We start from the raw sequence: 27,998 nt of genomic DNA on the forward strand, positions 1-27,998 counted from the left end.
CCCATGTCAAAAAAAGTAAGTGGTTAAATCAGATATGCTATAAATACACCAGGAAATAATTATTACTCTTTTACTTAATATTTACCTGTGCATTGGAAAATGACAAAAACAGAGATACGTATGAAGAGAAAGGAGGAAAAAAGAAAATCTCCCGGAGCCTTGCATATATAGCTGAAATTAAGAATATTTGATCATCTCTTCTGTTATAGAGTGTCCGATCTGTCCTCTTCCTCACATCTCATCATCAAATTGCATTTAACTTTTTGCACGTTCCTTTATTTACTATCATTACATTGTATCTAAAATTGACAATATAGCATCTGGTTTTCACAATCCTAGTCACCGTCTTTTGTTTGTTTTCCTTTCCAATATGGCAGGTCACGTGGACGTTAAGTACATCATATCCACGAACCTAACTTCAAGTACAGTAATATCTTTAAGTCCAATAATATCTTAAAGTTTTTTCAATCTCGAAAAAATCTTAAAATCTTATGAAACAAAGACCACGTGGTTGTGAGGGCAAAAAAAAATGCCTAACCCCTTCATCATCCGTTCTCCATAACTGAGGCCCCACTTTTCATATAGGTGGTTGGCAATGGCAGGCTTGGGCCCAGCAAAATAAAAATTTTGGTATACGACTAGCCTGGTCAACTCAAAATCCAAGCCCATCGCTTCGACCAATCGAGAGCAAAAGGGCAAATCTCGTTCTCAACAATTTATCCGTATAGACATTTCTTAAGAGATTATCAAAATTTGAAGGATTTACTTTGTAATATTATCAAGAAAATATTGCTAAAAATAAAAATATTTATTTTAAATTATTATATACTTCAAAATTTAAATATATATGTATATATACATGTGGCTTTAACTATTTCTCGGGTTAATATCGTGGTAATATTACGAAATTTCAAAACCTTCTGAGATTTTAAAAATATCGCGATAATATTGTCTTAATGTACTTGTGGCGATATTTTCAAAATCTCGAAGAGTTTTGTAAGATGACAACCCCGTCGTAGTTTCCAGGGAGAAACAGCGCACGTCCACCAGAACAATAGGATCGACCGTTGAAAAGTGGGCCCACCTCTAAAGAAGCTCGGGCCAAACAAGTAGCACTGCTATCGCGAGGAAAGCTGGTGGGGAAGGAAATGCCCGAAGCTTCTCTCGAGTATCGAGTCTAGTGACAGTGAGAGATGAGGTTCCTCTCCGTACTTAGGGTTCCGCATGGCAAAACCTGTGAGATATGCAGAGCTGCTCTTTCTCATCTTCACTTACAAAACGGAAGATCATTGTCTTCTTCCACATTCGTGTACAACTTACTACTCCTCATCCTCTTCTCCTTCATCTACTTTCTCTCTCTGTCGTTCCTCCCAACCATTCGGCAGAATTAGTTACCAACACTCCTGAAATCCTGCAGGCCTTCTTTCGGCATTGCATTCGACATTGACGGCGTCATTTTGAGAGGCCGGACACCGATCGGAGGGTCTCCCGTCGCATTGAGAAGGTTGTATAGTGATTGCGGTACGGAATCTCTCTCTGGCTCTCTGCAGGAACTTCTACCTATCAATATCAAGCATTTTCGTTTTGAGGGTACTGAGCTGCTGTTCATCCGGTCCAACCCGATCATCGTGTTCTCCCCCTCATGCTCACCGTAGAAACCAAAAATCGGGATGATCCACTACTTATTTGGGCCACAAAGCAGGGAACAATGTAAAATCATGCCTAAGACCTCTAAATTCACGCAGTGTGGCCCACCTGGGCTTTAAAATATCCTGAATTTTTGGTGTGTCCCTTCATCCTGGTGGGAAACGATGAGCCTCACGAACAGTGGGGATGGTTTTTTTTTTTTTTTGGCTGGGGTTCCCTCCCAGCTGTTCCTTGTGCTGTTGTGCAGCTGAGTTTTCATTTGGGCTGATTTTTGGTTCTATGGCCTAATATCGAAGGGCATATGGATTCCCTTAATCTAAAACTAATTGCAGCCTTTAAATTGTATTCTTAGCCATTAATCCTGGCCAAAAGAATCCTAATGTATCTCAACTGCACAATAAAAACAGATTGAAAATTTTTTCCTAAAACCTTCCTGTTTAATTAGATAGAATAGATCAGGAAAGGACTTATTTTCGGTAAAGAAGCCAGAGCTGTCTTCATGTAAAGAAACCAGAGTTGTCAACCTTTGTTACTTGAATGGCACTCAGCCCGTTGCATCTCCTACATTTCATATGGACCTAAATAAAAAAGACGTGGAAGAGCTGGGTTGTTTTGGGGTGCTGGAGGGAGTCGTGTTTAAGTATTCAGTGCAGGATGAGAATGTGAAGGTGGGAGAAGTTGGGATTTTTTTGTTTTTTGCTAGATGAAGGAGGAAGTGGGTGTTATGGCGATTGCGTGGCTGGGGGGTGTTGATGTTCCTCCCAGATTAATAGCTTTTAGGTGGTTTGTGGGCCGTGATAAGGTGCTAACACCTCCACATTAGGTAGAAGATAATTGTGAACAGCGGAACATGCACACGAGGGATGCAAAAGGCAGGGACCACATATTTCTCTATTGCTCATTTTCTTTGAAACTGTTGTGGCAGTGCTTTAATCAGTCCAGTATAGTGTCTTTGGTGGAGGGATCAATGGCCAAGATGAAGGAGGCATAGCCGACTTGGTTTAAAAGTGGCAACTGGCAAGGGTGCCTTGCAACATATGTTGCTTAGCAGTTGTATGGTCAATTGGAACATTAGGACCTTTGACAATAGAAAGGAAGGGGTCTCTCAGTTAGTATAAGCGTGAGAGCTATATTAGAGCCTGGGTGAGGGCCTCAAAGGAGTTCTTGAGCTATAGGAAAGGATTTTTATAGAGGGTGGTCGGATATCTTTATGTAATGAGGGAGTTTGGGTTTGCAGCTGGCCATGTATGTTATAAATTTGGTTCATTGGGCTTTTACTTCATTAAATCATTATTTCTAACCAAAAAAATGAACAAAAAGAAGGATTTATTTCCCTCACAAAATTGAAGTTCCATAAAGCTGCCAAAAAAATTCAAAGATATTTCACTAAAATTTCTAAATTAAAAAATGACAATTCCAAGCTCTATATATTGAGATACCTAATACCATATAAGAGTTTTTACAATTGATATAGGTCATATGCAAAATCTTGTGAACCGAACCTAGGATTAAAGGGTTCTGACTAGTAGTGTTTGGCATGATGAGTGCACTATTTTAAACTATGTCTAACATTGTTTCATTGTACTAAAGTACAGATCTCTATGATAAACATGCTACTAGAGAGGAGCATGTGTTTCATGTTCATGATATTAATGTCTATTTAAACAGGTTTACAAAATACTAATATATGAATGCTATAGATTTAATTATGAAAATCAAGTTTTTGGAAAGCCAGTAACTTTATGGGCTCATCTCCAGTTCGGAAACAATAAGCTTCTGTTCTGTACATGAAGACAGATCAAACCACTAATTTGAGATGGGTGAATTAGATGTTTTGAAGCTGTATCTGGGCAAAGAGTTAATTCGCTTAAACGTGAAATGTTTGGCATTTGTCAATCATAAATTGGGATTCAATTGTTAGCTGCAGACTTCGGTCGCAAGGTCAGGAGTTGTCCTGTGACTTATCTTGGTTTGCTTGTTTGCACTGGTTGGGATGTGGTGATTGAGAGCATGGAAAGGAAGTTATTAGCTTGGGAAGGCAGATACTTGTTCTTGAGGATTGCATCACCTTAATAGAAGCAATGTCGTTGAAAATGGTGGTGTATTACATGTCTCTTTCCCAAAGTCCTACTAGTGCTCGTGTCATACAAGATATTGAAAAGATCCAGAGGGATTTCTTATGGAGTGGTTTAGAAGAGAAGAAAACATTACATCCAGTGGGGTGGAATGAGATTTATAATGCAGGAGGATGGGGGCATGGACATTAAAGACTTGAAATTGATGAAATCTGCTTTGTTATCTCTAAAGAAAATGGCTTATGTAGAATCATTGTGGCTAGTAAATATGATAGGCAAGATGGCAAAGGGTTCATTCCGACCACTTCCAAATATATGGTTTATGGCATCTACAAAGGAGTGATGAAAGCTACGGGCATGATTCGTAATATCTATATTGTATTAGCCAAAGTATTCAAAAACGGTAATGGCCGACGTAATGGCCAACTGTCAATTGTTATGTTATGGGTTGTCATGGTTGAGATATATATATATATATATATATTTTAATTTTTAATTTTATTTTTTAATTTTAAATTTAAAGAAAAAGTTGAAAAAGTATTGGAAAAGTTCTAAAAAATGAGAGGATTCCAAAATATGTAATTCTTTTATGGTTTTGGACATGTTTATGATGGTGTACTGGGCCATTCTTTGGTAAGAATGCTGTCTTGGGTTGCTTGATGATTTTATTAAGTTAAGAGGCTTAGACTAACTTCTAAATTCCCATATTTACTTTTCTAAAAATATAATATCAATGATTCGATATAAATAATATTATATACGTATGAATATAATTATTAGACAAATATATATTTATATGTATATAACAATTTTAGCATAAACAACCTTAGTATAGTTGTATAGGTCCATGCATGAAATATGAAGTAAGCTTGTAAGTGATATGGTGATGTTAAATGACAAACACAAATACAAAAAGCATTACTCACCAATCATGTTACCATAAGCAATTTGAGGAAAAAAAATAAAAAATTAAATTTTGTTGAATAGTGTCGGGTCGATTTAGTATCACTCAAATGCCCCCAAAATACCCCAAAATTCATGCAATATGTGAAACTCATCCCACTAATGCATATCTTAAACCATTTAACACCATTTCCCTCAAGAAATTTGAGGAAAAAATTAGTAATTAAATTTGGATGAATAGTGTTGGCCCGATTAATGATCTAACTCAAATGCCCCAAAATGGGCCAAAATTCATTCAATCTTTGAAACTTATCTCACTAATGCATATCCCTAACCATTTGACAACATTTCCCTTAAAAAATTTAAGAAAAAAATTAAATTAAATTCAGATGAATAGCGTTGGGTTGATTTAGGACCAAACAAATGCATATCCCTAACCATTTGAAACCATTTTCCTCAAGAAATTTGTGGGAAAAATTTAAAATTAAATTCGGATGTATAGTGTTAGACTGATTTAGGACCACTTAAGTACCTCCAAAATGGCCTGAATTTCATGCAATCTGTGAAACTCATCCCATTAATACATATCCCTAACCATCTGACACCATTTCCCTTAAGAAATTCGAGGAAAAAATAAAAATAAATTTAGATGAACCGTGGTAGTCCAATTTCGGACCACTCAAATGCCCCCAAAATGGCCTGAATTTCATGCAATTTGTGAAACTCAACCCACCAATGCATATCCCTAGTCACTTGGATAGGCTAATCGAACAATCTGAAATGTCCATTAATTCTACAACACATTTCATGGGCTTTTGCCCTTGCATGCTAGCCCATGTACTGTGCGTTGGACCAAATGAACAATCTAGAGAAGTGGATTGGACTGTCTAGATCAGTAGACTGGACTATCAGGTCGGTGGGCATTTATTGGATGGTGAAGAATGAAAAATATCTAGTGGCACTATTTTATCAAACAGGTGTCTACAAATCATTGGTTAGGATTGTTCAAGCAATCTGATTTTTGGACTGTGACTTAGCAATAACGAGTCCCACAATTTAATCGGTTTATTTTGAGTTGATATATGCTATGTGTACACATTTTGAGTGCAAGTGTATCAAGCGTCATAAGCCTCTAGAGTACCGTATTACTTATTTAGATTAGTCTTTTCATGCTCCTTTATTGTGAAGGAGGAGGTTACATTGGACTGTTATGATTGCATTTATATTGGCTCAATTCGGTACATGATACGAGGTCAAAATTGCTTGAGGAGAAAAAAAAAAGTGCTGCATCGGCTGATACAAGCTTGATAAGGCTTGATACGGGCCAGTGTAGCCATAAAAGGGTCTAATTTTTAAAAACTTCTTTTTCATATTTTCTCTTACTTTTCTTTTCATTTTTTCATTTAAACCATGGATGAAGCTTAGAAAGTGATTCTAGACTAGATCTAGGCCTATTTTGGGGATCAAAACAAAAAGAGCGGGATTCGATGAATCTAACTTGAATGGACCATTATGGGAAACATCACAAAAAAGGTGTAAACCATCACAATTGGGAAACACATCTTTTCATCTTCTTTTTGTTGTTTTTTTTTTTTTTTTTTAAATTATTTTATATAAAAAAAAAAGAGAGTAAAGAGCCCTAATTCACCAAATCATCCTCAATTGACTTTCACTAGGTTAAGGCGTTAAGCAGACAAACAATCTTATCAAAGAAAGGTATGATCAGTGTTTGAAGTATTGGTATTGCTGGCCGGGGATATAGAAACAATATCGATAATATCACTGTCATTGATAACCCAAAATGCGGGAAAACATGGGAAACTGGTGGAATTTTCAGTGAAACTTCAGGAGATGCTAAAATACACATATTTGCATATTTAGAAATAAAAAATTTGCAAAAAGAATGAATGCACAATAAGTTTCCAGTTAATGGGGGCTTAAAAGCATGTGTCGTCGTAAGAAACAGTCTAACCATCCAATCATTCATCCAAACATCCATTGATATTGCAGAATATCAACAACTCACAATATTTTGCCAAGAAATCATCAACAACTCGAAAGAAAATGAAAGATTGTGGTCTTGATATCGAGCATGTTGTGATAATGATAATATTAAGATATTATCAACATTAGCAATGATAATTTAAAAACTGCATACAAAAATGTGCCCATAAAAAAAATTGAAATGGATTTTTTTTTTTACACAATTAAAAATATTGGTGATATCAATACGTTGTCGATACTAAGTTACACATTGCTAATGTTTGGAATTACCACCAGTGTTATCGGTATCGCCAAGCTAGATATTTCGGTAATATCAGAGATAATTCAAACAATGGGTATGATACACCATTATACCCAACACCATTATATCGAAAATGCGAAAAAAGAAGATTAATGCTTGAATATGTTATTGTTTTCCTTTTATGATATTTTTCATTAATTCTTTGGCCTAGATTTTTTTTTTTTTCAAATGATGCGGTCTGATAGGGGCCAAAATCGATATGCAATGTCCACATCGTAGGGTTTTTTGGCTGGGCCCATACCCCACCTATATTGATATTCAAACCCATTGGTATGGGAACTTTCGCCTGGGGCATATTTAATTGTTGTAGGTGATGGATCATGTTTTAGAAGAATAATTGGCGGGGTAAAGACTGTTGTGTCAAGACTTCCCTAGACTACATAATATCTTTATCACTCTGGTAGATGACCAGTGTTGGAAATATCGGTATCCCTACAACTTTAACTGGCCGGGCATACTGAAATAATATCGATATCACTGATAATATCATCGATAATCAGAAATGCGGGATAACGTGTGTAAAATGGTGGAAATTTTCATTGAAACTTCAAGAGATTCTAAAATACACATATTTGCATATTTATGACTAAAAAATTGCAAAAAGAATGCATACATAATAAGTTTCCAATTAATGGGGACCGAAAAGCATGTGTTGTCGTAAGAAATCAATCTAACCATCCCATCAACCCATCTAACCATCCAACCTTTCATCCAAACATTCATTGATATTTCATAATGTCAACATCACACGATATTTTGCCAAGAAATTGTTGACAACTGGAAAGGGAACGAAAGACCGTGGTCTCGATATTGCCCACGTTGTGGTAATAATAATATCGTGATATTATTGTATACAATTTGAACACTGCATACAACCATGTGCCCACAAAAAAATTGAAATGATTTTTTTTTTTTTATTTAATAAACAAAATTTTGGCGATATCAATATATTGGCAATATCATCGAAATATTGCTGATACATTGGCGATACAAGCGACACCTAGAATTTACACAGTCGAAGATATTGGCGATACATTGGTGAATTGGCGATACAAGCGACACCTAGAATTTACGCAATAAAAAATATTGGTGATGCTTAGTGATACATTGATGATACTTGATACGACCAGTGTTATTGCTATCTCCGAGTTGGAGATACGGATAGTACTAAGGATATTTTGATGATATCGGGGATACTCCGAACTATGGGTGGATCACATTTCTCGATGATTCTCACTAGAAGGTGAGTGGCTTCTCAAAGTCCCCACTTTTGTAGAGATCTCATTGAGGGAGAGATCAAGGAGTTCACCTACTTGTAAGACCAAGTTAGGCTCATTGGATAGATCATGTTGGAAACATGACTTCTTTAGGATATTTTTTGGGGAAATCATTCCACCAACACCTTCATCATGGAAGTATGGGCAGTTTCAATGAGGCACTGGCTTTTGTTTGGTATATTCCGACCCCTCCTAGGATGGTTGCATTCAGCTGGTTAGTTGGTAAAAAACAAAATCTTAACCATCTATCACTTCTGCACCAGAAATGGATTTATCTTGTGCCTTGAAGATGTGGTATCTGTCAATCATCTCTTTGTTCATTGTTCGTTGGTACGTGAAGTATGGAGGATGATTTTGGCTCTATTTGGTGTACTTTGGATTGTGCTTGGATAGATTGAAAACTTTCTTTCTTGCTTCGAATGGGACAATGAGATGATTCTATGAGGCTTTCCTCTCTTTCAGTGGTTTTGTTGATAAAGAAAGGAGCATCAACACCTTAATATTAGTTTGGAACTGGGTGATAAGTTTTTTTTTTTTTTTTTTGAATAATTTTTTTTTTGCTTTATTAAAAAAATCTCATCTCTTGGGCTCTAGGTTTAGATCATTTCACAAGCTGTAAAAGGGAGGCATTTTGTTTCGAGTGGCTCTAATAAGTTTGATGAGTTACCATTCAAAAAGAAAAAAAGGCTTCAATGAACATGTATCAGTCCAAGCCTTTTTAGTTCGATGATAATGATTTGTTTGCCCATGGTCTTGATTTGCAGTATTGTTCATAATATGCATCAGTAGAGGTGCCAATCTTCGTGCATGTTTGAGGTCTGATCTTGCTGCACAGACTGTTGGAGCTTTGCATGGAAACTGTCCAGGGCGTCCTTACTGCTTATGCTAAATGAACTTGCATGTAAAACTTGACTAACTAGAGTGGATAGAGGAGCAGGAAATATGGCTGTGCAGGGTGTCAATTGATGACTACAGTGGGATATGGGGGCAAAAATGCTGTCAACTAATGTAAGGCTCTCTCCAGATAAACTAGGGTGTCACTTGATAGTGGGGGCTTGGAATTTTTGTTAGCATGCTTGAAGAGATTTCAATGATAGAGCTCACAAGGGATGGCCGGACGTGGATTGCGTACTGAGTAACTCAGCATGCTAAACTCTGTGGGGCCCACCATGAATAGGATCACTTAAAAATTCTTGCCTAATTAAAACAATTTACCAATTTAAACTAATAAGGCAAATAACATTTAGGCTTCCAAGCCAAGTGGCTCAAATCATAGACTACAAAAGATGCAACAATAAGCAACTAGTCTATAAGGAGATAGTGATCTTGTGTGTGAGATGTACAAACTATTCAACTCTTAGCATACATCTAATCATACATTCATAATTCAACAAATTAAACTCACATGCATAAGTAGAAATGCGTACAAATAACAATCCCAAACACAAGCATATATAGTGGTTCGGCTATTTACCTATTCAATAGCTTTCTCTAAAATTGCATTTGTTTACAAGTTTTGTGTGATGATTCACATTTCTCTAGTTCTGTTTTTTTCCGATCTTTTTATTTATTTATTTATTTTTAAATTTCCATCTCATTGAGATTTTTGTTTCTGTTTCATTGAGTAATAATCTGTTGCATCTTGAAATTCAACTACCATTTTTTTCATTTGCTCACTGAAGTATTCCTCATTCGTAGGTGCTTTGAAGATTCCATTTCTGTTCTTAACAAATGGTGAGAATAACGTGCATAATGCTTTCGTTATGTGATAATCCATAGTTACATAATTCTTCATTTCTCTATCAAATAGTGAGGATATATATATATATATATATATATATATTCTTTGCAAGTTCAATTCACCTAATATTTTTGCATTGACCTGATGTGTTATCATAATGGTGATCGCAATGTGGAAATGGATACATGAAAAACTCACAAACCCTGGCACTTCCTTTCAGTTATTTCAAGGACTGAGTTTTCTGATCAAACAGTTCCATAAGAATGGGTGAACTGGTTGTAAATAAACCAGGTAATCATGGTACATATTGCTCAAATACTTGTTTGGCCTCTAAAATAACTATTTCTCTTCCAATAGTACATCTTAAAAAACATGTACAATCAAACAATCCAAACAAGAGCAACTTACATGAGAGAACATATTCTAGAATTCATAAAAAAGAAAATATATTCTAGATTAATAAAAAAGAAAAAATATTCTAGTCAAGCTATATGCTTTCAAAAATATAAAACTAGTTGATCATGGAATTGATATTACATTGAGTGTTTCTATTCACTGAGACTGATTGATTCTGCTTTAGTTCTAGACAAGGGAATTGGGAGGAAAAGACTGTTGGGAAAATGCTACAAGCAAATAATTTTCTATGAGATGAATTAGAATCTGAGGGAAAATGAATTCTTCATTTAGATATGCTACTGTAGTGAATACTTGGAATCTGCAGTAACTCTATCCAATCCATTATGTCAATGGAATGCAAAGTAAATGGGCCATCATTATCATTTTCAGGTGTTTGTATAAACAAGTTTATGACTCATAAATCGAGAGTCAAACACACTTGTAAAGTAGGTAAAAAAATAATTCGTAATCATAACATTTTCACATTATAAAACTACCATTTTAATAGTGATTTCTGGGTGAAACAAAAAATGTAGCACAATCATAATTGCAGTCAAATGTAAGTGATGTCACCACACAATTACAAGAGTAAATCGTCATTACCCATTTACAGCCATTTACCGTTGTAATTGGAAAACCAAACAGGCCCTTAATGTTTCAAAAACATCAGATTTTCTATGGATTAGGTATTCATAACCAAATAGAGAAGTCATCAGTAATTGCCACAAAATATTCATGTCTACCTCTAGCTTTCACTGTCACACCCCGGAATCCGAGTACCTGAGTAGGGTTCCTCCAGACTTGAATCCCAATCACGCGATTTAAATTATTCAATTTTCATTACAGTACACGTACTCATTCAAATACAAAAGACAATCAGACCCAATATAAATATAAGATACCACTGAAATAAATTTCAATAAAATATTATCTACTATTCAAGTCTCTACTCTTTTGATAATTTCTCTATTACATTGGAATTAAAATTCAAACTAAACCTAATGAACAAAAGGAAACTAATGGTAGAGGCCCGCTTGTACGTAATACTCCAATTCAACACCCGTAGAATTATTCAAAGTGGGGTGAACATACACAGCTCAGTGGTATCATATCTTTACCAAAATTTGAAATTTCTAGATATATACAAACAAAGAAGTACAATTGAAATAAAGCATAGAGAAGGTAAGATCATGAATTAAAGTAACATAATAAAAAGATACTATGCATGCGGTGCTTGTCGTGAACAACAACATCAATGAAAGTAATCTCGTGTCCTTGTATACTTTTTAGGGAATCCAGGGCCGATCACTGTGTTCATTTTAGGAATGTCTAGGGTAGAAAACCGTGCATGTCATTTTAGGACGATTCTTGGGCAGAGCACCATACATGTCATTCTAGGACGATTCTTGGGCAGAGCACCATGTTCCTTTTTGGTCCCAAGGCAGAGCACATGTTTGCATTTTAGGGAACTTAGGGCAGAGCACCATTCATGTCATTTTAGGGAGCCCAAGGCACTGCACCTGTGATTTTAATCTTGATTACCATTCAATAACAATATGCATATAATATGAAAGCAAGCTTGCAATCAACATTCTTTTGAGAGATACAAAATACTAAATTCACCACCACCACACGTTACACCAAATTCCTTGTCGGGTTAGATCTCAAATCAAATGACGATTCAACAACTTTAAATTCCAAAAAGTTTAAGAAATTAATTTAGATTATGGTCACCTTACGATTTCAATTAAACCTAGAATTAAAGTATAATGTCATTAGTTTTGATTTTGAGAATCTTGGATTTAATCGAGTAACTATCCAAAGATCAGAGTATGTTGCGCCCCAGACCTGGAGACCGGGTTTACCAGGTTCCCGATCGCCGATGCCGGCGCCGACAGCCTTCGTAGTACCCCATTCTCGGCTCCTGACACCCATTCACCAGGTTCCGATCTTGGGATCCTATAAGGAGGATTTCCATAACATAAATCTGATCCATAAAGAGCATACCCAAGATCATAACATCGTAACCAAAGAAAGTAACTACAGGAACACCATTATAAGATCCACTAAGAATTTAAACTTTTACAAGATACAATGCTCAAGGGGAAATACAAGAACTATATAAAGAAAGCTCCAAAAGGATCAACAGCACGCTCTAGCTCCTACTCCGATCTCTGGCCTTGAATCACCTGCACGCATCAATTGTGCATAAGCTTATAGAAAGCTTAGAAGGCGGTGTAAGTGTGTGCAGGACAGCTGCCATGAATGCGATATCAGAGTATGCGGAAATGCGGCAAGAACCATGAATACCATCAATGCTGTCAGCCATACCAAGGCTATGCTATACCAAGCAGGAATGCTACAAGCCATCAGAAGGTTATGCAATGCGGCATATGACTACTGGGCGCCATACCAAGGCGATACAACAAGGGACCTACATAACCAATGCTATATGCAAGGTGCAATGCAATCATGCCAGTCCTCATCGCAAGTACACATATCAATATAGTTCCACTCTAGGGAATCCATCGGGGTCAAATACACTACCTGCCGACTGCCGCTCTCCTAGCCACACAGCCTAGCGAGCGTAAGAGACCTCACTACCCGCCTGTGGACAACCAATCACCAACAAGGCTCGACGGTAGCGGACCTATTTACGAGCTGGTCCAACTCAGCCTAGCTATTGCCCCCTCACTCAGGCGGGTAAGGCCACACCCCATGTCAACCGACCACGGTACAGTGGGAGTCGCGACCTAATGGTATAAGGCATTCGGGCGCTCATATTTTTCACTCGGTATTGGCGTTGAGGCATCTCTTGGTACCATGAAGGTTTAGGGGCTTTCATCCAAGGACATCTTACGTGCCTTAAATGCTCAAGTAACATTTCTAGTGTCCAAATCCAGCGATCCACGATATACCTGTGGAGGCTACGACCCTGATAAAGCAAGGGCGAATATCCACGTGCTACGCAATGGCAGATGCATGAATCACACAATCAACCATGCATCAATCCCAAGCATCCAACGTGCTCAAGAAGGGATACTCCATCCCTCAGGGAATTATCAAAATATCTTGCCCAATGACCAATCACATCTCAACCAAGCATGCATATGATGCGTATGGGAGTGGGTTATGAAGATGAACAAAGATGTCAATGCGGTGAAGATGTACTCTCCTCCTAACCAAGTAGGGTCTAGGTACTTAGACAATTTTCCATAACGAATACAACCTCTATTGGGGGCCCAATAGCCTGGGGTAGCCCATGAGACTAGATGGAGAGTGGGATGGGCCTAAATGATAAGAATGAGCCTAGCAAAGGGTCTATGGTGGGCATTTAACCACCCATAGAAGCAAGAATGGGCCTAACAAGGGCCTAGAGGGGTACACCAATGTGGACATTCAACCACCATTGTCCCCTAAAGGTGGCCCAATAACAATCTACCAAGGGGTAAGGCCTGTGGCTTGAGAACAACCATAAATATAAAATGGGCAGCTATATATATACAACTACATCACATGTTGGGCCTCAATAAACGGCCCAAGGCCTACATACATTACATGGGTCCAAAAGGGCAATACATGGCCCAATCCACATACAATAACATGGGCCCATAGGTAAGGTTATGGCCCAAGAATAAGGTCACCAAATCCATACATTATGATGGGCCTAGTGGGCAGCCCATTATCCCAATCACATGGGGAAGAATCACATTCAAGTTAAACAAATTGGGCCTTACAACTTTAGCCCAAGAATCTAGTCGATTTGGTGGGCAACCAAGGGCCCAATCCACACATACATTTCCAGCCCAACCAGCCCAACATAATGGTGGACATAGCCCATAAATCCACTGGGCCTATTTAGGACATTCCAGCCCATTTGGGCCTACAAGATGTCCTAAAATCTGGTTGCACATAGGTCCATATAACCCAACCAAAGTGGGCCTCCTAAATGCACTAATTAAGCCCAAAGGCTAAGGGAATAAAAGCATGAAAAATATCCCCACAAACCCTCACAATATGGTGGGCCCCACACCCTTAAACTCCAGCCATAAGCAATGCATTTTAATAAGGTACCCAGCTGGATTTTTAGTCCACCAGCTACCTAGGCCTACTGGAGCCCAGTAAAATGATTTTCTGATTGGAATACAAGTCCAGGGTAGTCCAGCAATATGTACAGGGGGTCCCACCACATAGGGAGTGGCCAATCATCACACGAAACAAGTGGGCCATGCTGCTGGACCGAGAGTCCAGCAGCAGCCCAAACAGTGGGCGTCCCACATGGGCTTGGACGGTCTAAAAGCTGGACGGTCAGCCCACGTCCAAGTGGGCCACACATATGGGTGTAAGCATGGATGAAACACCACATCAAGGTGAGCCACAACATGGTGGGATGGCCAGCCTTGCTGGACGTCAACCACCTTGGGACGTCCAGCAAGGTGGCTCGTCCAGCCACCCGTCCCAAAAATCCGGTAGCCTTGATGGCCTATGATCAAGATAGGTGGATCCCAGCAAGGGTGGGCCACCATAGAATTAAATTTTAAGATTTTAAACACAAGCTAAGTATTTTTACAAAAATGGGCTGCAATGCTTATCCAGAAATTTCTGCTGCAGAAGATGTTACTGTCCCCATATTTGGCACCTCATGGGGTGGGCCTAGGCTTGCCTAAATCACTGGAAAATTGGTGAGTTTGATGGTCCCACATATGGACAGCAAGTGGGGTCCACTGGAGTGGCCCACTTACTCCAAATATCAAGATGAAAATGATCGTTTCCAACATGCAATGTTGCTGGACTGTCCAGAAATTTCTGGACAGTCAACCTCCTTTGGCCCATCCCACAGGTCTCAATCAAGGGGTAATGGATGTGGGCGCCCATACCATCAAAGTGGGGTCCATGCCTCAGAAAATCCCTAAATAAATCAGGGATAAAAAGCATCACAAACAGTCCCAAACAATGCCAAAATCATAACATGGATAGGCCTGAAATTTGGATAGCAGCATATGTAGTCCAAAATTTTAGTCCATAGAAAAATGTCCAAAGGGTTTTATACCCAATTACATCAAGTGGGGTCCACATAGATGGGTCATAAAAAATTCCAGATCCATTACCATACCAAAATTTCCAAGAAAATCCATGTTTAGAGGCCATCCAACCCATGCATGTCATGGTGGGCCTGGACATCCAGCAGATGGGCCTGGACGTCCCACTTTTCTGGTGGATCGGAGATTTTGCTGACCACATCAGTGGGCCACAAATCTCCAGCAACAAAAGGAAGAAAATAGGGAGAAAGAGAGAGAGAGGGAGAGAGATCACGGCCATTGTGGAAGGTCCCATCACTATGAACCTTCTACCTTCACATCCACACCATCCACTATACTTAGAACTTACATACATGCTATTTACAAATTAAGGAAATTGCTGGGGGTAGGGACACCATCCCTACCATGTATGCAAGGTCCAGATGACCTATGGAGTGCTAGATCAAGGAAAAAAAAAAAGGAAGCATCATGGTGGGTTAATGGAGAATGGCCCACCATGGAAGAGATCGTGCATGAAGTAGGCCCATGGCCTCTAATGTAAGACCTCCACCATTGATTGATGGGTCCTACATGCATCCAAACATGCTAGAAAAGGGAAAGCAAGAAGAAAGAAGGAAGAAGTGGCTTCAAAAAGCACCCACCTCCGAGATCAAGCTCCAAACTTCAAAGGCTAGCTTCAATGCTTCAAAGGAGATGATCTAGTGGTGGAGATGAAGATTTGAGGGTGGGATTGAGGGGGAGAAAGGAAGAAAGCTTGCTGGAATTTGGGGAAGATGGGGACGTCCTCCACCATTAGAGAGGGAAATGAGAGAAATGAGAGAGGAAAGAGAGGGAAGGAGAGTTTCTAGCTAAGCAATGAGTGTTTCTTGGGAGAGGGTTGCTTGGGAAGGGTGATTTCATCATAGCCCATGGGGAGGAGAAACCAAAGCTCATCATGAGCTTCTAGAGAAGAAAACCTACTAGCTAGGCTATAGGGGTAGGTATGATGAAAAAGGTAGGGCAGGGTAGGGTAGGTGCATAGGTTAGAGTGTTAGGTGGGGCCTACCATTGGGAAACGTGCAAGGGGCCTAGGTGGGTCCCACATGCAAGATGGATGGCCAAAAATGGTGGGATCCATATCTCAAGATGTACATGTCGGAATTATGCATGAGACACGACGTTGGAACCGCGGCGCCGATGCGGTCGCAAAGGCATAGGTTTTGAGTCGATCCGGGTCGGGTCTACATGATGGGACTTAAGGATGACCGCAAACGGACTCCACAGGTCGCGGGTCGTCGGGATTCGACCGGTAGGACTGCGGGACTTAAAGGAACGAAATGAATACTTAGGTAGGGTCTTACATCTTTCCCCACCAACAAAGAAATTTCGTCCTCGAAATTGCCAAATTCAGGACAAAAGGGAATGAACAAACATCATCATATATATCAATCAATAATCACAAGAGAAGGCAATACATAGAGCAATACAAGCAAATCTGTGGTATGATTTGGGCATTGTTTGGGACTGTTTGTGATGCTTTTTATCCCTGATTTCTTTGGGGGTTTTCTGAGGCATGGACTCCACTTTGATGTGGTATGGGGGCCCACATTCATTACCCCTTGATTGAGACCTATGGGATGGGCCAAAGGAGGCTGACTGTCCAAAAATTTCTGGACAGTCCGGCAACATTGCATGTTGGAAACGATCATTTTCATCTTGATATTTGGAGTAAGTGGGCCACTCCAGTGGACCCCACTTGCTGTCCATATGTGGGACCATCAAACCCACCAATTTTCCAGTGATTTGGGCAAGCCTAGGCCCACCCCATGAGGTGCCAAACATGGGGACAGTAACATCTTCTGCTGCAGAAATTTTTGGATAAGCATTGCTGCCCATTTTTGTAGAAGTACTTAGCTTGTGTTTAAAATCTTAAAATTTAATTCTATGGTGGCCCACCCTTGCTGGGAACCGCCTAGCTTGATCATAGGCCATCAGGGCCGCCGGAGTTTTGGGACAGGTGGCTGGACCAGCCACCTTGCTGGACGTCCCAAGGTGGTTGACGTCCAGCAAGGCTGGCCATCCCACCTTGATGTGGTGTTTCATCCATGCTTCCACCCATATGTGTGGCCCACCCCTCAGTGGGACGTCCGAAGTGTGGCCCACTTTGAGCTTTGGTGTGGGCTGATCGTCCAGCCTTTTGAACCGTCCAGGCTCATGTGGGACGCCCACTGTTTGGGCTGCTGTTGGACTCTCAGTCCAGCAGCATGTCCTACTTGTTTCGTGTGTTGATTGGCCACTCCCTATGTGGTGGGACCCCCTATAGATATTGTTGGACCACCCTGGACTTGTATTCCATTTAGAAAATCATTTTATTGGGCTCCAGCAGGCTCAGGTAGCTGGTGGACTAAAAATCCAGCTGGGTACCTTATTGAAATGCATTGTTTATGGCTGGAGTTTAAGGGTGTGGGGCCCACCATATTGTGAGGGTTTGTTGGGATATTTTTCATGCTTTTATTTCCTTAGCCTTTGGGCTTAATTAGTGCATTTAGGAGGCCCACTTTGGTTGGGTTATATGGACCTATGTGCAACTAGATTTTAGGACGTCTTGTAGGCCCAAATGGGCTGGAATGTCCTAGCTAGGCCCAGTGGATTTATGGGCTATGTCCACCATTATGTTGGGTTGAAAATGTATGTGTGGATTGGGCCCTTGGTTGCCCACCAAATCAACTAGATTCTTGGGCTAAGGTTGTAAGGCCCAATTTGCTTAACTTGAATGTGATTCTTGCCCATGTGATTGGGATAATGGGCTGCCCACTAGGCCCACCATAATGTATGGATTTGATGACCTTATTCTTGAACCATAACCTTACCTATGGGCTCATGTTATTGTATGTGGATTGGGCCATGTATTGCCCCTTTGGTCCCATGTAATGTATGTAGGCCTTGGGCCGTTTATTGAGGCCCAACATGTGATGTAGTCATATATATATAGTTGCCCATTTTATATTTATGGTTGTACTCGGGCCACGGGCCTTGCTCCTTGGTAGATTGTTATTGGGCCGCCTTTAGGGGACAATGGCGGTTGAATGTCCACATTGGTGTACCCCTGTAGGCCCTTGTTAGGACCCTATTTTGTTAGGAGGAGAGTACATCTTCACTGCATTGACATCTTTGTTCATCTTCATGACCCACTCCCATACGTATCATATGCATGCTTGGTTGAGATGTGATTGGTCATTGGGCAGGATATTTTGGTATTTCCCTGAGGGATGGAGTATCCCCTCTTGAGCATGTTGGATGCTTGCGATTGATGCATGGTTGATCGTGTGATTCATGCATCTGGCATTGCGTAGCACGCGGATATTCGTCCTTGCTTCATCAGGGCCGTAGCTTCCAGATGTATATTGTGGATCGCTGGATTTGGACACTTGAAATGTTACTTGAGCATATAGGGCATATAGGATGTCCTTGGGTGAAAGCCCCTAAACGTTCATAGTATCAGGAGACGCCTCAATGCTAAGACCGAGTGGAAAACATGAGCGCCCAAGTGCTTTATACCATTAGGCCGCGACTCCCACTGTAGCATGGTCGGTTGAGATGGGGTGTGGCCTTACCTGCCTGAGTGAGGGGGCAATAGCTAGGCTGAGTTTGACAAGCTCGTGAATGGGTCCGCTACTGTCGAGCCTTGTTGGTGATTGGCTGTCCACAGGCGGGTAGCAAGGTCTCTTACGCTCGCTAGGCTGTGCGGCTAGGAGAGCGGCAGTCGGCAGGTACTGTATTTGACCCCGGTGGATTCCTTAGAGTGGAACTATATTGATATGTGTACTTGCGATGAGGACTGGCATGATTGCATTGCACCTTGGCATAGGCTATGTAGGTCTCTTGTTGTATCGCTTTGGTATGGCGCCCAATAGTCATATGTTGCATTGCATAGCCTTTTGACGGCTTGTAGCATTCCTGCTTGGTATAGCATAGCCTTGGTATGGTTGGCATCATTGATGATATTCATGGTTCTTGCCACATTTCCGCATACTCTGATATCACATTCATGACACTTGTCCTGCAGACACTTACACCGCCCTCTAAGCTTTTTATAAGCTTATGCACGATTGATGCGTGCAGGTGATTCGAGGCCAGAGAGCGGAGCAGGAGCTGGAGCGTGCCATTGATTCTTTTGGAGCTTTCTTTTTTTTTTTCGTTCTTGTATTTCCCCTTGAGCCTTGTATCTTGTAAAAGTTTAAATTCTTAGTGGATCTTATAATGGTGTTCTTGTAGTTATTTTCTGTGGTTACGATGTTATGATATTGGGTATGCTCTTTATGGATCAGATTTTTGTTATGGAAATCCTCCTTGTAGGATCCCAGGATCGGAACCTAGTGAATGGGTGCCAGGAGCGGAGAATGGGGTACTACGGAGGCTGTCGGCGCCGGAATCGGCGATCAGGAACCTGGTAAGCCCGGTCTCCGAGTCTGGGGCGTGACAAAGTAAATCTCAGGTTACTCTCTATTAGGGTTTAATCAACACACTAATTCAAGATTAGTTTAAATCCTTCATTAGAATTAAAATTTGTTCTTCACGATTTTTGAACAACAAGATAAAATACCCTAATTCTCAAAATTTTTGAGAGGATCACCCACTTGTTTTGGCGCGAAATGGGCCTTAACTTAGCTTGACTCGAACTTGACTGAAACTTGATTTTAACTTAGCGTTGAACTTGGAGAGTCGACTCGGTTCCAACTTAGCCTCGATCTCTCTTCTTATTTCTCTTAGCCACGACTAACACCAGGTGCTGGACTCAACCGAAGGCTGGAACTCAGTGTAAACTCGACGAGTTAGTGAGTTTAACCTCGGAGGTCGTCTCCTCTCTCTCGATTTCTCGAATGTATGAGTTGGTGTGATCTCTTTGTTGAGAGAGTTTTATAGCCTTCTTAGCATTCTGTAATCCCGATTACAAAAGGACTTGCGTGGAGTTGATCATGCATAAGAAGGTATCTGACGATGTGATTCCAACATTGATTGGTTGGTGTAAGGTGTTGACGGATCAAATCCGATCTTGGTTTGGAACCTACTGATCTCACGTCGATCATGTGGGCCACACAGTGACCATTTTTTATCTTGAATCAGAGGCTTAGCAAGATCTTACGGTCGGAGTTTGTTGACGAAGGAGAAGACAACCGTTAATGGCAAATTTCAATCCGGTTGTTATTTCTTCTTTCCACTTCTTATGGACAGTTCAGATTGAAGGAAAGGAGCTTGGGGACGTGAGAATTCAAACGTCCATCTACGTTTGGCTGATGGTTCATGCAAGAAACTTGTTTGGGTTGTTACCGCTCACCGATGTGAAAACGGAATTTGGAGAGGAAACAACGACGTCCTTGCATTCCACTTGGACTCTAGGATCTTTCATATTGTGATTGTATGGTTTGGATTGAATCCTACGGTATTGGTGGATCCGTCGTAAAGAATTGAAGAAGAGAAAATATTTCTACGGTTTGCAACCTTGCTAGAGAGCATGTTGTTATCGGGCAATCTCAACGGAATCGGACGGTTAGGATCTGCTCAATGAATGACTATGAGTAGTTGAAAATGGGTTCTCAATGATCGTAAGTCGAGTTCATCTCCGGAAGGGAAAGAGTTTCTTGTTGTAAACATTGTTTTGCATGCTGGGTTCTTTGGGTTTCCAGTTTAACACACAGTCGCACATGCGCTGCTCACAAATGTGCAAGGTTGGGTTTTGTATGTGGGGATAGCTTGGGGCTAGTTGTAGGTTGTGATCTCTTGATGGTCCACCAATTGAATGGTTTGGATGGACTGAAATTGGTTCTTTTAATTTGGATGATTAAAAGCAATTGGATCCGAAGTTAATGGTTGGATTACCCATAAAATTACAAATTGAGTGTCCACGGAGTCCTTGGGATGTTAAGGTGTAGATGTACAGGTAGTCTCTCAGTTGGATGATCGGATTACGATCTATTATGTGAAGGTGCACAATACAAGGTGCACATGCGGATACTGTATCCTTTTTTATTTTGGAAACCAGAGAATCCACCAGATTCTCCCCGGATTATATGGAATTTCCAGAAATAAGTCCAGACATGACCTGTTGTAACAAGTAAATTGATAGATTCAATGGGGATCGCCTGTGGATCACAATGATGGTCTTTTTTCGACTTTGAGGTGGGTCATCTAGCGGTCCAGCGGATATGATGAAAATTCCGATGGATGGTTGATTTTGTGAATTAGATGTCGAAATTGAAAATGTATGACTCAATTGGGTTGAATGAGCATTGGTTAAATTTTCATCATGATCGGACTCTAATAGGTTTTCCAAAGAGTAGTGTAGGGTAAGAACATGTACACGATAGAAGCTCTAGATGATTAATGGTAGTTTTGTAACAATTGGAATTGGACTTTAACGGTGTAAAACATTTCTTAGTGTACTAGGGTTGAGATGAAATGTTTAGAATCGTGAATGATCGGATGTAAACTGCTTTAGATGTATTCTTTACCTATTTCATGATGATGTAAAGTGGAAGGTTGGATAGCTTAGCTGGTCCATGAAGAGTATGCCCATTGGTTGGATCGGTGATTGATTAAGCGTGTTATGATATATAAGCTCAGGATGTATAGAAGTGTGTATGTTTGCATTTGTGTACCTACTCGTGTGCAAATTTTTTTGGGTTATTACATTCACATTCAGAGTTCCACCGACATAAGAATGTATGAGATGAAGCCAGTCTATGGCTCTCTCAATGATTTCTTTTGGGAGTGGTTTTCAAGTCATTTTGCCTTGTAGGCAAGCCTCACAAGTTGGTAGAGATTCAACATGCGCATGCTATAAGGGACCATCTCTTACCAATTTCAATAGCCTATCTACACAACATGACCAAGGCAGAGATGCTAAAGTAGGAAGCAGTCATTAGACCAATAGACCCTCTACATCTCTTGATATGGAGGTTTCTGGACACCTACTGGTGGACCCTTAGCAGGTGGTTTAGGATTAGTCTTTTTGGCACTGCTCTTTACAGTTTTTCTTCTCTCTCTGAGAACTGGAAGTTTCTTCGGTCAGATGAGAGATTTGGTTTCTGTCCGACTTATTGTCCAATTCAAATGCAACCAATCATTGAAGTAGTTCAGTCTTGGTATACTTCAATTTATTCATATTGCAGTTGGTGCAAAATGATTTAAAAGATGACGACAATGATTTAATTATTGTGTTTATCACAGAAATTTCTTCTTACTTAGTACCTAGGATTTCCAGTTCATTAGCATGTTCAAACATCTTAAGAAGACGCTCTCTCACTGGAGTTCATCAATTTTTACATCAGGGAATTGCTTCTCTAATACTTGTCAGGCAGACACAAACTGATCCTCAAACAAACAACTGCTTGAGGTTCAATCAGAATTTTGGAGTGTGTGCATCTGGGCAATGTTGGTGTCCCAAAATATTAGAGATGGAGTATTTGGCCAACTTATCAGCCTTCATTCATCTTTGATATGCTCTAGTGTCTTCAGTAGAATCATTATCATCATTAGGGGTGTCAGGTGTGGGATTCCTGATTACATGAATCAATATTTCTGCAACTAACACTATCTTACTTTTCTATGTCCAATCTGTAATTTGACTGGTCAATTTGCTGTATCTTAGCAATTCGGAAAGAGGACTAATATTTTGACACGGTGGGTCGGATCTGCATCATCATGGAACAATATTCATTTTTAATTGAATGTAATACTATACTGCATACCTGGGAATGCATTTTGGGTATTCTGCTATTTAGCCGATTGGAGCGTCCAAAGTATATAAATATTGATGATAGGATCAATGTTCGAATTATCTCTGATATTATCGAAAATGTCTTCGATATTATCTTTATCTCCCGCTCAGCGATACTGATAACGCTGGTAGTATCAGAAATTCCAGGTATTAGCAATGTATTGGTATCGCCAACCTATCAATATTGCTAATGTAATCACTAATATTTTCAACTATGTAAATTCTAGGTGTCGCTTGTATTGCTGATGCATCAATATCGCCAATGTATCGCCAATATTTTCGACATGTAAATTCTAGGTAATGCTTGTATCATAAGCATATCGACGATATTTCAATAATATCGCCAACATATTGATATCATCAAAATTTTGTTTATTAGAAAAAAATTTATTTCAATTTTTTTCGTGGGCACATGGTTGTATGTAGTGTTCAATTTGTCATTGATAATATTGATAATATCTCAATATTATCGATATCGCAACACGCGAGATATTGAGACCACAATCTTTCGTTTCCTTTCCAATTGTTGATGATTTCTTGGTGAAATATCATATGAAGGGAAAACACAAATATGAGCCTGATCAGAGCCTTCTGCGGCCGCAAGAAGTTTTCAACTGTAGATGTCCAATTCCCACTGTTTCTGTAGTGTGGCCCACTTGAGCCTTTGATATACCTCATCCTTTTTTTTGTCTCATTTCATACAATGGTATGGAAAAATGGATAGACGGTTTGGATCTGATACATACGTTGTGATGGGGCCCATGAAAGTTCCACACGTCAACACTTGGGTATGTGCTTCACGGGAGCGGATTAGGTGAAATTCGGACTCACCCAAGACGGTGCAACCCTATGCAATTATCAGGTGGACCATACTCCAGGAAACAGTGGTTGATTGAACACCCTACCATTCAAAACTTCCTTGGGATCACCTTAATGTTTTTGTAGTTTTTATTTGTCATCCAATTTGTTGATAAGTTCACATAAGCCTGGATGAAGAGAAAAACAAATATCAGCTTGATCTAATACTTTTGTGGCCCATTAATGGTCAATCACCACCGTTTCCTATCATATGGTCCACTTGATAATTGGATATGCTTCATTTTTTGGACAATGCCCTAAAATGATCTAAAAAAATAGATGGATGGGGTGGATACAAAATACACACGTCAAGGTGGGAACCACGGTGAGGCCCACACGGTCTTGGGTGAGGCCAGGGTCTCACCTAATCTGCTCCCCTGCACCACACAGCAAGCAACGGAATTTCTTGAGGTGTGAAATTTTCATGGGGCCCACGATGAAAAATCTTACTATCCATCCAATTTTTCAGATCATTCTAGAATATTAACCCAAAAACAATGCAGACCCAAAGCTAAAGTGGACCACACCATTGAAGACAGTAGGAATTTATGCTACCATTGAAAACTTCTTGAGGCCACAGAAGGGTCTGATCAGGCTGATATTTGTATTTTAACTTCATCCATGTATTTTTGATCCTATGAACAGATCATATGGAAAATAAGTGTCACAGTTGGCCCTATGAAAGTTTCAACGGTAGTTTGTTCAATCCCTACTACTTTCTGTGGTGTAATCCACTTGAGCTTTGGATGTACATCATTTTTGAGCTCATGCTCTAGAATTATCTAGAAAAATTGATGGACAGTGTAGATCTAACACAAATTATGATTGGACCCAAAAAAGTTCCACATGTTAAAAGTTGCGTTGTGTAGTTAGCAATCTATTTGGGAGAGAGAAATCCAGCCTATCTTGTTAGTGGGAGTCATCGGAAATGACGTGGACCAATGAGAAGCCCCAATACTGGAATTTCTTGTGCCTTCAACACAGAAGATCTGCACTACCTAAAATTTATACCCTATCCTATGGCATATTTTGCTCAAGTGTTCCTAAGCACTGAGAACCAATGAGAGCATGACTCTTTTCCATTTTCTTCTCCGACTTGCAGTTACGTATGCAGAACGGTGAAAATCCCCGTGCTCGAACTCACTAGTGTAAAAGACCTGGACCTTCGGTTTGGTGGGCCCCTGGGCTTCCTATGGAGCATCCAAACCATCCATGAGAATCAGCTTGGCGGGATCCATCATCTATCAAGTTCTGGCATAAAAAGACGTCATCTTCCCCATTGAAAAACAAGAACTGCTGATCACTTACCAGCAATTGAACGGTCAGATAACCACTTGTCTAGAATCAAGATTCCAAAGCATACATATCCCAACTGTTAATACCTTTTTTACTTTTGGAAAACAACACAGAAATCCCTTGCCAAACCACTAGCGTGTGAACGCACGCTATCCCTTGTACAACAGGAGTCCAAAACCGGAAAGATTAGAGAAAATTATTTAACAAGAGCTCCGTAAACGTTCAAAGGCATGAAAAGATCCATCCAACTCTCTATCAATTAGTACAGAAGAGGAGAGGCTTTGAACAGTAGAGTGCGAAGAAAAGTTGGCATTAGAGCAGCGGTCAGGTCAAACCGGCGATCTGTTGATTATTTGTTCGTGTTAATCTTCAGGGTCATCGATTAAAGCCACTCAACATGCCAAATAGGTGAGTCATCTCGTAGGAATTATTCGTCTTTTTAGGATTATTTTCCAAGTAATGAAAACTCTATCTGAGAACTATACACATGAATGTTTGAAGAACTCTAGCAGAGTTATGCTCACAAATCTATGTTACCAAATGTATAGATCTAACTTTATACCATAACCTTACATTTGGTATGTAGGAGAGAAATCCTTTCAAGGGTCTAAACAACCCTTGACATGGAAAGAAGCCAAGACTCGGTAATGGAGAAGGGAAAAAAAGAAAAAAGAAAAAAAAAGGAAGAAAAATGAGCTGACCCCTGTTCGAACTTCGCTTGGCTCGGCTCGGCTGGGGATTTGGACCAAACCAAACCAAGCTCAGGCTCGTATAATCCGGACCAAACCAAGCTCAAACAGTAGGAATAGGCTCGAAGCTTGGCTCGTGCAAAGCTCGAACGGGGGGTGTCACATAAACAAGCCAAACCAAACTTGGGTCAAACTATGTTCGGCTCAGCTGGGCTCTAGTCTCGTCTATGGGTCTAGATCCTTGGAAGCTTTCTTTTTTATCTTCAAAATGAGGTAGGCAAATAGGAGAATTTGTTCTCAAATGTGTCGAGGGAAAGCCAATGAGGCTCGCAAAAGAGGGAGTGATGACAAGGTCACTCATTGTCGGCTCCTTTGTTCCTCTCCCTTAATGCCTTTTCTTTCCCATCTTTAGTAACATTTCCTGTTGCCTTAAAAAATAAGAAGACACTCTAGACCACTTTCATTTCTGTTCATTACGTTAGGTTCTTACATGCATGCTGGCTGCTGCTCAGTGAAATAGTTTGTTAGATGTTCGCACTAAAGGGCTTGTGGATCGTAGATATCTATGAATCCAGGAAGAATAATATTGTTTTTATGATAGCTAACTGCTAAGATGGCAGGCGGTGGCATCCCAGAAGCAAGACGTGCCTACGAGTTAGGGAAACTCTTGGAAGTTATCATTAAGCCTTTGCAGGTACATTTCATCTCCGACGGTATCATACTATGATGCGTGCATGTCCCTGCATTGTAGTTAGCATAATCCAAAGATGTTCAAAATGGAAACTGGTTAGAGACAACTTGATATTTGGACACAAATTAGCTGGCCAAAATTTGTTACTCAGACTAGAGGTTCAAAGATTATTACAAAACAATCAATTAAAAAAGAAATATACAATTAAAAAAAAAAATTTCGTAAGCAATTATGAAAAGAAAATATTTCATGAATTAAAATATTTCTATTCAACTAATGTTTAAAGAAAATTTCAGAATTGGGAAATGTTAAATAAAAGTTTTAATACTAGAGTTGAATCTGGAATTAATTCTTATTTGATATTCTGAGTGAATGTTTAACTTGTAACATAATTATGGAAATGGATTTTTTAGAATGGTTTATCAAGTATGGAATTATAATTTCATGTAATGGTTAAAAAATTATGGAATATAAATTCATTTCAATTATGATATTAAAAATGGAAAATAATTGGTAAATAATTTAATTATTCAAATCTACCATTAAAATTATCATCTAACAAAATAAATGTTAATCCTTCCAGGCCCATTATTGCAAAATTTTTACAAGTTAGTACCAATGCATCAATTACACATTAAGTTTAATTAAAACAAAACCTTAATTCAAAAAAAGATTTCAAATTTAAAACAAATAAATAAAATAGATACAAAATTGGCACTATAATTCGTAAATTGGAAAAATTTCCCCACTTAATAACAAGGTAAATGTCTTCTCCATTAACACCATTATCCGTGAATAAACAATCAACCCTTAATATTCAAAAAAACAATAAAAATTAAATAAAAATTGGGGCCTCATAAATTTTAATCTTTCTACCAATATTGGAATTAAATTCCCTAAACTAAGAACCAATAAGACCGTTGTTCATTCCCGAGTAATTATTAAACCGTGAATTAAATTGGTAATTTTAACAACATTACATCATTCAAATTGAATTTAAAGCAATAAAAGACCCAAATAAATAAATATAAGAATAACGGAATTAAGTACAACAAAATTATAGGGTTCCGTTCCCTACTTTTGATTTTTAACTTTAATTTAAAATGACAGGTCAAAAATTTCCAATAAAAGGAACAACATAGACATTCCTGGCGTTGCAATACATTTCCAATTTAACATTGTGGGATGTTCATTTTGGGTCAACCACGTTTTTTAGATTAGGAACTTTTTAATTAATTAATTTACCAAATATATAAACGTTAAATTCCAAAAAAGCATAAGCCACCAATTAAATTCTTGAATAAATATGATTAACCTTAACAAAT

General features: G+C 39.4%; 1 protein-coding gene across 4 annotated transcripts in view; it reads left to right on the forward strand.

Moving 5' to 3' along the window:
• The first annotated feature begins 1,017 nt into the window (after positions 1–1,017).
• The window catches only part of LOC131231062 (uncharacterized protein YKR070W), a 60,031-nt gene continuing 33,050 nt past the window's right edge, over positions 1,018–27,998 (forward strand). The window contains exons 1-4 of one of the 4 annotated variants that reach the window (XM_058227151.1): positions 1,018–1,309; positions 1,418–1,521; positions 9,906–9,941; positions 26,603–26,676. In XM_058227151.1, coding sequence (XP_058083134.1) covers positions 1,194–1,309; positions 1,418–1,521; positions 9,906–9,941; positions 26,603–26,676 — 330 coding nt within the window. In that variant the 5' untranslated portion in view covers positions 1,018–1,193. Of the gene's footprint in view, positions 1,310–1,417; positions 1,522–9,905; positions 9,942–26,602; positions 26,677–27,998 lie in introns of those variants that run through there. The other 3 variants (XM_058227152.1, XM_058227153.1, XM_058227154.1) reach the window with 3 other exon arrangements.

The sequence above is a fragment of the Magnolia sinica genome, chromosome 17 (assembly GCF_029962835.1).
Source record: "Magnolia sinica isolate HGM2019 chromosome 17, MsV1, whole genome shotgun sequence".
NCBI classification, from domain to species: Eukaryota; Viridiplantae; Streptophyta; class Magnoliopsida; order Magnoliales; family Magnoliaceae; genus Magnolia; species Magnolia sinica.